The 12,418-nt window shown below is 45.2% G+C and overlaps 1 protein-coding gene across 20 annotated transcripts in view; it reads left to right on the top strand.

Moving 5' to 3' along the window:
- The window catches only part of RIMBP2 (RIMS binding protein 2), a 286,403-nt gene that overhangs the window by 176,567 nt on the left and 97,418 nt on the right, over positions 1–12,418 (top strand). For all 20 annotated transcript variants that reach the window (XM_088659580.1, XM_035097548.3, XM_088659571.1 and 17 more), the window contains 2 exons: positions 1,818–1,907; positions 7,391–7,513. In XM_088659580.1, the coding sequence (XP_088515706.1) occupies positions 1,818–1,907; positions 7,391–7,513 (213 nt within the window). The remainder of the gene's footprint in view (positions 1–1,817; positions 1,908–7,390; positions 7,514–12,418) is intronic.

Below are 12,418 nucleotides of genomic sequence, written 5' to 3'. Positions count from 1 at the left end.
ATATTCCAAAAATATTCTGGATATGGAAGAACAAGCATTTCTAGGATTCTATAGGCAAATGCAAAATGTGTGTTTCTGCTGAAATAGAATCTCTATGCCTTCAGGTGATGTAAAACAAACTGCCAGATCAGAATGTTAACAAGAAAACTGACTGAGCTGGTTGGTTTTTCTTGTGGCGCTTTTAATCTTGTTGATACTAAGCAGTAAGCCCACCATGGTTCCTGCACATGGCCTTATTGTCTGTGTGGGGTTTTCTTTTCAAATTAAGCCCCGTTATGTTTCTTGCATTTATCTCTGTTTATCAAAGGGATTGAAGGTTTTGATTGCATATTTACTGAATGGTGAGCCAGTGAAGGCACACAGTAAATGATCTAGAAGCCTGTAAGACCATTTGCCTGTTTCTCAATCTCTCTCTCTCTCTTTAAATATGTCTGATAATATTTCAGAAGAGTTTCTCTTTTCAAAGGGTTGTGTCCTGTGGCTAATAGTGGCTGGTTTCATGACTTATTAATCTCTCTCCAGCCTCCTTGGCTTCATCAGCAGCTGCTGGGGCAGGGAAGGAAATTGATTTTGAATAGGTTAAATGGTGGACCTCATTTGACTGTGTCACTGCCTATGGTATGTGGAAAGAGTGAGGGATAATTAACTTCTCAGAAATACAGCAGGCACCGCTGACCCCTAGCTCCAAGATAGGGGCACCAAATAAATAAATAAATAATACCATTTTAAAGGTCAAAAAGCACCTCCTTCAAAAGAACAAGATGCTTCACCCCACCTTTTTTTATTTATTTAACTGATAAATTTGAGTTTCAAACACCCATCCAACTGGCCAGAGAGACAAGTGGCAGGAGTGAGGAATCTGTAACTCTTCAGGTGTTATAAGACTCTCAGATCCCATCAGCTCAGTGGTCAGTGATCTAGGGGCTACCTCCCTGGGTTATGAGTGTGGGAATGTTCAGGGATGCAGGAGAGGCTATATTGTTCGATTATATCCTTTCCAACTTGTGTTAACAAGTTCTACAATTTAGCAGAGTAACATCCCCCTTTTAAAAAACTTGCACAGTGGGTGCGTTTGCTCAGGCTCGCTAAAGCCTCTAAAATAAGTTTCGTTGGTAATTTTCCCTTTAGTCCCTCATAAAACGATAGACACGGCACAGTCTTCTATAAAAGTATAAAAAGAGTTTACTCACACATTCTGTTCACAAATGGATCCCAGAAGGCAGACTTAAGTTACAAAAGTAATATACACCTGGAAACTATCCCATGAGATAGCTCCTTTGTCCTCTCTTGGCTGGAAGCTAAGCAGATGTTGCTTCTTCAACAAATGTGGTCAGAGAGAGAGAGATGGCTCTTTTGCTTACCTGGGCAGCTGAGGTCACGCCCACCTCTAGCCACATGCAGAGGAAGTCTGTCCCAGCCTAGGAGAAACAGGAAGTTCTGACTGGCTGGTCCAGACATCCCCTTTTATGTCCACTCTAGGGGATGTTGTACTTGACTGCTCTTGTGTTTCACATCCCACAATGAGCCCCAAGTACAATCCCCACAACTGGGGGAAGAGCCATAGTTCAGTGCCAGAGCATCTGCCTTGCTTGCAGAATGTTCCAGGTTTAACCCCCACATCCTCCAGGTGGGGCTGGGAGACTCTGAAATCCTGATGAGCCGCAGTACTGGCCATACTGAGCTGGGTGTCGGACCACTGGTGTGACTCACAATAAGGCAACACCCTGGAGTGCCCAACATTCCGCTGGTTGATTGAAGTCGCTGAGATTGAAGATGCCACCTTGTGCTTTAGTCTCTCTCTTCTCTTTTTCTTCTAGGAAAATGAACTGAACAATGTCGTGCATGAAAAGAACTGCTTGAGGCTCCAGTATGCGAGCATATCTCACAAGGCACTTCAATATGACCAGGTAACTTCTCACTACAGTGGCCAAAACTGTTCTTGGGTTTCATTGATCCCTGTGGGCCAATGATCTGCTGGAAGCACAATGCTGTGGATGAAGCAGATGGACCACCTTCTGCTTCTGCTGGCATCTTCAGGTGCACCAACCTCCCCACTGCTCTGCTGCCAAGCTCTTGAGTTTTGAGTAGCTTTTCCTGCTCCATTAGTGACACTTCTAGGCTGCCCAGAGTCCTTCCTTAGAGCAAAGCATTGTGGGAGAGCTGGCTCTGAGGAGCGCTGCACTAGTGCTGCTTTGCGCCAGCAGCAAATGCTTCTTGGAAGCATTACCGTGATAAATGGTGTAACACAGGCATCCCCAAACCTTGGCCCTCCAGGTGTTTTGGACTACAATTCCCATCATCCCTGACCACTGGTCCTCTTAGCTAGGGATCATGGGAGTTGTAGGCCAAAACATCTGGAGGGCTGCAGTTTGGGGATGCCTGGTGTAACACCTTTCTCCCTACGGTTATTGGTCCCTACGGATTTTCTGGGGTGCTAAAATTTTATTTTATTTTATATATACTGGGCTATACCTGCAGGTCTCAGGGCGGTATATAAAATGGGTGTTGGGGGCTCCCTTGATAGTTCCACCAACCTCAAGAGGTTTGGGAATCGGTGGCCTTGGAAAGGGCAGTCTCTGGGGCAGCCCCAAAGCCATGAAACCCCCCCCCCCAAGTGTGTCTGGCATCTTGCCGGAGATGTACCTCTTTACCCTGGCCTTTGGACACACACACACACACACACACACACACACACACACACACACACATATATATATATATATATATATATATATATATATATATATATATATATATTAGGACTCCTTCCTTTGGAGGTGTTTAAGCAGAGGTTCTATGTCCCACTCTATTCTATTGACTGAAGTCTGTTTTAACTGTTTCCTCTCCCCTCACCTTGGGTGTAATCTTGGGGGCTTGAGCAGGGGACTGATCCACTGCTCTTCCTAATTTGCTGCCTGAGGCAAAGGTGCTCACCTCACCACCTGAGAGGGCCAGGCCTGCTTGGGACAGTATTCAAAGGATCAGCATGCTTTATTAAAAGCAACCTGCAAATAAATAGGGCGAAAGTCCAACGTGCACCAATAATACAATAAAAGGATATAAAGTACAATACAGTGGATAACAGTTGCCTCGGATACCGACTCATTACTTGGTAGAAGTCCTGGGGAAATGTTTCTTTAAGCCTCTTTGCTTGGAGCAAAACATAGATCAGGTGGTAGTGCCCGTTGCAACTTGTAGGGCAGTGAGGCCAACCGTAGGGGGAGCAGGAGCCGATGGCAGGCAGAGTAAACTAATTCTTCTGCCATGACCGCGTAAAGTTCTATGATACTGCTTTAATTGTAGAATGTAAACGGGCTCTAAGCCTGGGAGTACTTGCTTCCTTCTCTCTCTCTCTCTCTCTCTCTCTCTCTCTCTCTCTCTCTCTCTCTCTCTCTCTCTCTCTCTCTCTCTCTCCATTCTTTCATTTTGTGGCCTCTCAGGAGGGCCTAGGAAATAAAGGGAGATGTTTTGTAGCACATGTTCGCAGCAACGTTCCTGAGCCACGTTTCATAATCTGCTCGCCGGTAGCTGTGATTAAGAGAGGGAAATTCATTAGCAGGTCTCTTAATTACAGATGCTCAGAAATGTGCGCGCATGCCTGCATGCGAGATAAACTCTCTCTTCCTAAGTCTGCCTAGAAATAATCGGTATTCAGAATAAGGCTGGGTAGAGCGAGGAGAGGTGTGGAAAGCTGTGTGGAATATTTTGCTGGTCCTTAATGAGCTATGTCAAGAAGAATCTCTCCCAACCCCCCCCCAACCCCCAGCTTCATGTTTAAAAGGGAGGAAGCAGATCTTTTCTAACAGAAACCTATAATAAAGCTGAAATGAGGAGGAAGCGGCCCATTAATTCTTTGTTTATTTGTTTAGCGCATACATCTGAAGGGTGATTCCTAGCATGTTCAGCTGAAAGCACAAAGGTCAATAGCATAGGTGGGGCCTGTATCCAGGGCCCCCACTCCATGCCTTATTTGAATGCATGTAGACCTATTGTCTGACTAGGGTTCAAGTTTCTTCCTTGAGAGGGCAATTCCGTTGGATCAATCCCTATTTGTTCTAAAGTTTGTTTGTTTTTATAAAGGGGGTGGGGTGTAATTCTGCAAATTTTGGAGTTCTCCCAGTCCTCCTCATCCCTCCCTGTTGCACACAAGTGGTGCCAGTTTGGCTGCATCAGGAATCCACAGCCAGGGAATGAGTCTGCTGTTAGCCTATAGCAGGTGTGGGAAACTTTTGGCTCTTGTGATATCGCTGAGCTACAACTCCCTGTTCATTAGCCAGGCTTGGATGGGAGTTGTGGTTCAGCAACATCAGGAGGGGCAAAGCTTTCCTACACCTGGCATATAGGATGGTGGTGATGTGGATCTGCTCTTAGGCAACCACAGCTGAACTGTGCGAATATGTTTCGGGGCATCTTGAATCATTGAAAGAGGAATCACCCCAGAGCAAACACACAAAAGACCTACAGATTTGGTTGTGATTTAGTGTCATGCTAAATCTTTTGCTTTTTTAAGTTGCCACAGGGCCATCTTTGTGCTTGGTATCACAGGCTAGTTTGGCTACCGCTTTATAATTTGTTCTAGGAGCAAAGTATTCTATAAGAACCAGGAGGGCTGTGTCTAGGCAGTCCTTCAAACTAGGTCAGCCGTCTTTTGCTGCCACTGGAGTTGGGGAGGGGGGGCCCTTCGCAGCTCTGACCCTATTTTCATTTCATGTATGGCCCATATGTTCCCGAAGCGGCAGCTTGCAGAGGCGATCATTAGATCCACTTGCATAAGCATGAACAAATGGGATTGACAGATTCCATGAGCACATTTGGGACGGGGCAAACCAAATCAGCTGCTGCTTGTGCACCCAGCTCAAGGCAAAAATCCAGAGGGAAGGAGAAAATGAGGCTCTCTTGCCGGGGGGGGGGGCAGTGTTTAAGCACCACCCAGCACCTGGGCACCTCTATACCTGCTTTGCCAAACACATAAATTAAAAACCCAAGTTTCCATGTGAAGGAACCCCCAAATTCTGAACTCAAGCTCTGTGGCAGCTACTGGTTTTGCTCCAGCTAGTCTTGTTTGCTGGCAGCAGCACCAGGGGAGGCTATCTTATTAGGGCAAATGCGGCACTGCCCCACCAACCTCAGTCCACCCTCAGTCCCCCACCTCCCTTGTCTGCCTTCTTACTTAATGCCAGACCATGGGATGCTACTACCTGTCAGCTTCATCCTATGGAACCCAGCAGAGATTAGTCTTGTGCAGGGGTCCCCAAACTAAGGCCCGGGGGCCAGGTGTGGCCCAATCGCCTTCTAAATCCGGCCCGCGAATGATCCGGGAATCAGCATGTTTTTACATGAGTAGAATGTGTCCTTTTATTTAAAATGCATCTCCGGGTTATTTGTGGGGCATAGGAATTCGTTCATATATTCTTTTCAAAATATAGTCCGGCCAACCACAAGGTCTGAGGGACAGTGGACCGGCCCCCTGCCGAAAAAGTTTGCTGACTCCTGGTCTTGTGTTTGTGCAAAACTAGTGTGAGTTGGCTCTGCCTGTCATTGGCTCTGGCACCACCTACTGTTGGCCTCCCTGTGTTCCACCCTAGCAAGCCCCACTGGGCAGTCCTATTTTCCAGTGTCTGTCCCAGGATGAATCACTATTCCCACTTTATCCTGCTTTTATCTGCCTTTTGGAGACGACTTGTTCTGATTTGTAGTGCGAGTTGCTGGGATTTGTCACTCTTCAGAGTTTCGCTTCCTTCTTTGGAGCTTCTAGAAATTAGGTGTCAGGGTGGTTAATGGAAATGTTGCCTCTCGTGTCAATGCATGCCCTTGTTCACTAAGGCAACCACTTCTCGCCACTGGAAACCATACTCTGAAATTCCTCTGGGTTCTGTGAGCTTCCATGGCATACATCTCACTGTAGTGGTGAAGACTGTGGCTGAGCAACCTTTGTGTGCCTTCTCAATCTACCGTTCTGGTGGTAACTTCAAGCCCCCTCTTCCCCCTTCTTTGAGTTCTTTATCTTTAAGCTAGATTTGGAACACAGAACCCTTTAAATATAAGGTGCTTCTAATAAAGCGCAGTCTTCTGGCACATAAAATAGCACATATGGTCACCCTACATCAGGGATCAGCAAACTTTTTCAGCAGGGGGCTGGTCCACTGTCCCTCAGACCTGGTGGGGGGCTGGACTATTTTTTTGGGGGGGGGGGAATGAATGAATTCCCATGCCCCACAAATAACCCAGGGATGCATTTTAAATAAAAAGACACATTCTACTCATGTAAAAACACGCTGATTCCTGGACCATCCGCGGGCCGGATTGAGAAGGCAATTGGGCCACATCCGCCCCCCAGGCCTTAGTTTGCCTACCCCTGCCTTACATGCTCTCTCAGCTTAACCTACCTCACAGGGTGGTGGTGGTGGTGATTGATGGGGGAAGAAGGAGAGCTGTGTATTCCAGTCTGAGCTCCTTGGAGGAAATCTGGAATGTAAATGTAAATGTGATGTTAAAACCTAGCCGCCTTGGTAGCTCGGTCGGTAGAGCATGAGACTCTTAATCTCAGGGTTGTGGGTTCAAGCCTTGTGTTGGAAAAAAGATTCCTGCATTGCAGGGGGTTGAGCTAGATAGATGACCCACATGGTCCTTTCCAACTCTACAATTTTATGATTCTATAATCTGCTCCAGAATCTACAGCTACACTAAATTCCATATTGTACAAAGGGTGTACATGCTTCCAGCCATCTTTTCCCATATAGAGTTCAAGGGTGGCACAGCATGTCATCGGCAACTGTCCTTTGTTTGCCCTGTTTCTACATCATGAAGAAGTTGCGGCTCTTTCTAGACATTCCAAGCAACCAGAAACTAGAAATTTAAAAAAACAAAAAGGGATGGAGGGCCGAAAAGCAATCCTTGGACAAATTTATGCAACGCATATACTTATTACTTAAATAAATTTTTGCAGTTGTTGTTATTATTATTATTAATCTGCATATGGAAACAGGATGGAGCAGATTATCAGACACCAAACTGAAACAGGCTGACTCTAGCTGGGTCTGTTCATCCCTAAAGAGACCACAGGATGCATACATAAGTGTTGTTATGGTCACTATCCAGTAGGTGCCTGCAATACTCACAGAACTGCGTTCTGAGCTACACCCATACAACAGGCTACGTACACACACCCTTCTCCACAACATGGATAAGATCCCCACCTGATTGCACGAGTGCATAAGTGACTAGTCCCAAAGATCCACGGGCAATAATACTTAAAGCCTTTTCCTTGGAAATATTGGCCGGGGTGGGGGGGGGGTGGGCAGTTGTAAATCATGTGGTTCTTCTTTCACATTGATGGCACCTGCGGAAAGGCAATTTGTGCTGTCTCAGTTTTTCCTCTGCTGTTGTTTAGGTGAAAACAGACTATGATCAGCTTAGAGAAACCCTCGCCGCAGTGACCAAAGAACGTGATTTGGCTGTGAAGGAGAAGCACCAGCTCCGAGCCAAACTGGAGAACTTAGAGCAGGTCCTAAAGGTATGTAGAAAGAAAGCTGAGAGGCTGTATGTGGAGCTCTCTGGTCCCTTGAATGTAAGTGTTGTCATTGTCATTGCAAGGAAGATGCTCAGCAAAGGGCTCAATTGTTTGCAACATACGGCAAGGCCCAGCTTGGCATTGCAACCTTGGAATGTTTGAACATTCAAATAGGAGGAAGATCCCGTTGATCTTGCGTCTCCATTTCGCATGCTCTCTATGCAATCTCCTTTGTGCTCGTCTCAGGCAAACTACATACACCAGGCATAGGCAAACTCGGCCCTCCAGATGTTTTGGGACTACAATTCCCACCATCCCTGACCACTGGTCCTGTTAGCTAGGGATCATGGGAGTTGTAGTCCCAAAACATCTGGAGGGCCAAGTTTGCCTATGCCTGACATACACACTAGTCGATTCCGTTGTCTTCTCTTTGAGACCTTTTAAATTGATGGCTAAAATAAAATACATTAACAGCCATAGGTCTGGCTGCACACCCTCTTCACAGAATCCTATATTACAGTTTCCTCTTATATATTCACTTCCTGTATGCATTGTGCGCTTGGAGAATTGCATCACAAAATCTGGTTTTCATCATCAATTGCTGTCGTTTATTTGTATGCCACCTTCCCATAGTTAAGCCATGCTCAAGGCAGCTTACATTCTTAAAAAAGATTTACATAATTACAAATATATATATATATAACAAAAGTAGCCATGAGCACTAAATGAAAAACATCTCAAGAAGTATACAATAAAATTAAACAATCCACACATAAATCATAATAAGGTCTCATAGTAAAAAACCAAACAAACACCAATAGCAGCAAAAATTAAGCATCTGCTGGATTAAATCTTGATGACAACAATTAATCCTAGACAATACACCACCCTGAGAATCACTGGGCGTTCTGAGCAGCATACCCTGCAGGACTCATAGCAAATGTGGTTTCGGTTTGTGTATTGGTTCGAGAAGTGTGAATCATGCTGTTTCTCATTAAAATGCAAACAAAATCGAGTTTGTATCAATGGCCTACCCAGGAAAGTGGTGTTCATTTTCCGCCTCTGAATATAGAAAGCAGCCCTGCGTTGAGGCGGAGCAGTTTTAATTTTCCCTTTCATTATATTGGGATGTATTAGCTTAGCAGAAAAGCCAGGGCTGAAATGTGCTGACACAACGCTCTGGAAAGTTAAGTATAACATCTCAAAGGAAATGGATCTCTTTTCTACCCCTCTCTTCCTTTCTGCCCAATGTGCTCCAGCTGCCTATCAGCCCTCACTCTGCTGTGCCGTAGATGTGGCATCGGCTGAGCGAGACGACAAGCCCTTTTGATCGCCACATTCTAGTGCAGAATTAAATTTGGGTCGCTTTCCTCCCTGTGTTCCAGTTATCTTTCTGAAACAAGGCAATGACATTCAAAAAGTCATCTGAGTCTCCGTTAATGTCAATGGTAGGCTTTTATAGATATTGGAACTTTTAAAAATAAACCTGTTCCCGGGGCAGATTCCTTCCCCACCATGGAGATCAGCTTCCTCAGCAAAGCCATCTTGTCGCCTGGGGGAAGCACACACACTTTGGAGACAGCTGGACTGGGGCAATGTGGAAAGAGAGACAAAAGCTCCAACTCGCCCTTTGGAGGTTGTGATGCTGTTGTGACTCTTGCATCTAGCAGCAATGTGGACAGTCTGCAGGGGCACTAGGTGGGGAGCCAGGTCTGGGTCTGGGCTCAGAGATGACTGCAGAAGATGGAGAGGCCATTGTGCCTGGGAGACTGGACAAGAACTCCCAGAAGAACCTCCCAGACCACCAGGGCCTGTAGAGCCAGAGCCCTTCCTACGGGAGGCTGTGGAACGGATGAGGAGTGCCCGTCTCCGACAGTGGAGTGGACTCCCTAGGAAGATAGTGGGTGCTCCTCCAAACAGCAGTTGGATGGCTGTTTATCAGGAATTCTTTAGCTGTGATTCCTGCATTGCAGGGGGGTTGGAGTGGTTGACAGTGGGGGTCACTTCCAACTCCACAGTTTTGTGATTTATTAACCCAAATTGCGGGTGGCGCTGTGGTCTAAACCACTGAGCCTCTTGGGCTTGCCGTTCAGAAGGTCGGCAGTTCAAATCCCCATGACAAGGTGAGCTCCCATGGCTCAGTCCCAGCTCCTGCCCACCTAGCAGTTCGAAAACACATCAAAGTGCAAGTAGATTAATAGGTACCGCTCTGGCGGGAAGGTAAATGGCGTTTCCATGCGCTACTCTGGTTCGCCAGAAGCAGCTTAGTCATGCTGGCCACAAGACCTGGAAAAACTGTCTGTGGACAAACGCCGGCTCCTTCGGCCTGTAAAGCAAGATGAGCGGCGCAACCCCAGAGTCGTTCGCGACTGGACTTAACTCTCAGGGGTCCTTTACCCTTGCCTTTTAACCCAAATTGCAGGATCCCAAGAGGAAATGGGGCTCTGGGGCATGCTCAAGAGCATCGTCTGACCGCAAAAGAAAGAGGAGGCTTCGCCCTCCCAGACTTCAAATTGCACTATGAGGCTACATGTTTGGTTTGGATTAGGGACTGGATAAAACTGGAAAAGGAAGAAGTGTTAGATTTGGAAGGCCATGACAACAGATATGGATGGCATGCATATTTATGGTATGGAAAGGGAAAGTACATAAAGGATTTTATAATCATATAATTAGGAGATCATTAATGAGAGTATGGGAGAGGTATAAAGACCTAATAGAACAAAAAACACCTTGGTGGCTGTCACCAATCGAAGCTTCGTTACTCAAACCGCTTGGCAAAAAGGGGAAGTGGCCTACATACAGAGACTTACTGAGAGATCAAGACGGAAAATGGAAATTAAAAGATAATGATGAAATAAAAGACCATGTTAAGAGTTGGTTGCATTACAGACAACTAAATGAGATGTATAAGGAAGACAAAAAAGGGTTTATCTATACAATTTCTAGATTCCAAAAAGAGGTTATAGAAGAAGATGTGAAGCTACTGAAGAAAGCATATAGTATTCTACTAGAATGGGAAACAAAAGATGAAGAGGTTAAATCAGTTATGATTAAATGGCCGCAAGATATAGGACATAAAATAAAATTTGAGGATTGGGAAAAATTGTGGAAGGTAGATTTGAAATTTACAGATTGTTCTCTTTTGAAGGAAAACTATATGAAAATGATGTGCAGATGGTATATGACACTAGTTAAGATGGCAAAAATGTATAAAACTGGATCAAATACATGTTGGAACTGTAAAGAAAAAGAAGGTACCTTGTATCATATGTGGTGGGAATGTAGGAAAGTCAAAGCGTTTTGGGAGATGATATATAATGAATTGAAAAACATGTTCAAATTCACATTTGTAAAAAAAAAAAGAAGAAGAAGCATTTTTGTTAGGGATTTTAGGACAAGACCTGCCAAGGAAAACAAAGAGTTTATTCATGTACGCTACAACAGCGGCAAGAATCTTGTTAGCACAAATATGGAAGAATGAGGAAATCCCAATGAAAGAACAATGGCAAGAAAGACTGATGTGTTATGCAGAGTTGGCAAAGCTAACATATAAACTACGTGAGAAGGACAATTGTGACTTTAAGGCAGAATGGGATTTTTTTTTACAAACTACTTAAAAAGACAACAAAAGGATCTGGACTCCTTGGCAGGTTTTGAATAAACATCCACAAATTTATTAGTAGAACATATGACAGATAAGGTAATGATATGTACAATTTTATAACATGCAGAGAATAATATGTACCGTATAAACAAATCAGAGTGGGGAGCTGAGGGAAGTCTTTGGCGGGTGGGAGAGGGATGGATGGGAGGGGGGAAATGTAATTGGTTAAATTGATTGAGAATTGTTTTTGTTGAATTTGTTCAATAAAAATATATTACAAAAAGAGAGAGAGCATCGTCTGACACTGTCATTGTGTGCTCAGGATTGAGTCAGCACAGCCCTGTCCAGCAACCTCCTTTGCAAGTGCTGCGTTGCTGACAAGGAGCAGCAGGAGAAACCCCATTGTGAGCTGGACTCAAGACTGAAATGGTCCTGGTCTTGACTTGAATTGGGGCACCTATTTTTAAGTCTGTGAAGCTCACGTGTCTAGCCCCCACTTTTTATTTTGGTCAAAATCGCTAGCTCCAAGCAGCCTCTGAAATGCCCTCCCCAAAGAGAGATGGCTGGTGCCTACTGTTTTTTTAGTGCCTGGTTAAGACTTTTTTTTGCCTCAACATTTTAAAGGGGTTATTTGACTCTCTCTCTCTCTCTCTCTCTCTCTCTCTCTCTCTCTCTCTCTCTCTCTCTCTCTCTCTCTTTTTAGTTCTTGTGTGTAGGACCTTGGGGTCCTTTGGGAGTTATATAAAGTATTAAATTAATAATATTATTTTTTTATCATTACATGCTGTCCAAGCCACATCTCAAGCTAGGATTTACTTCTGAGTAAACATACGTGGGATGTGGGTGGCACTGTGGTCCAAACCACAGAGCTTAGGGCTTGCCGATCGGAAGGTTGGCGATTCGAATCTCCGCGACGGGTTGAGCTCCTGTTTCTCGGTCCCAGCTCCTGCCAACCTACGGTAGCAGTTTGAAAGCACACCAGTGCAAGTAGATAACTAAATACCACTCCGGCAGGAAGGTAAATGGTGTTTCTGTGCACTGCTCTGGTTCGCCAGAAGCGGCTTAGTCATGCTGGCCACATCACCCTGAAGCTGTACGCCGGCTCCCTCAGCCAATAATGCGAGATGAGCGCCGCAACCCCAGAGTCGTCCGCGACTGGACCTAATGGTCAGGGGTCCTTTGCCTTTACCTTTTAAACATACATACGCCAAGTCTGCAATCCTAAACCCATTTACATGGGAGTAAGGTAAAGGTAAAGGGACCCCTGACCATTAGGTCCAGTCATGAGCGACTCTGGGGTT

Source organism: Zootoca vivipara, chromosome 16 (assembly GCF_965207765.1).
Source record: "Zootoca vivipara chromosome 16, rZooViv2.hap1.1, whole genome shotgun sequence".
Classification (NCBI taxonomy): Eukaryota; Metazoa; Chordata; class Lepidosauria; order Squamata; family Lacertidae; genus Zootoca; species Zootoca vivipara.
The sequence above is the reverse complement of the archived record's forward strand: the minus strand, read 5'-3'. Positions and strand labels throughout refer to the sequence as shown.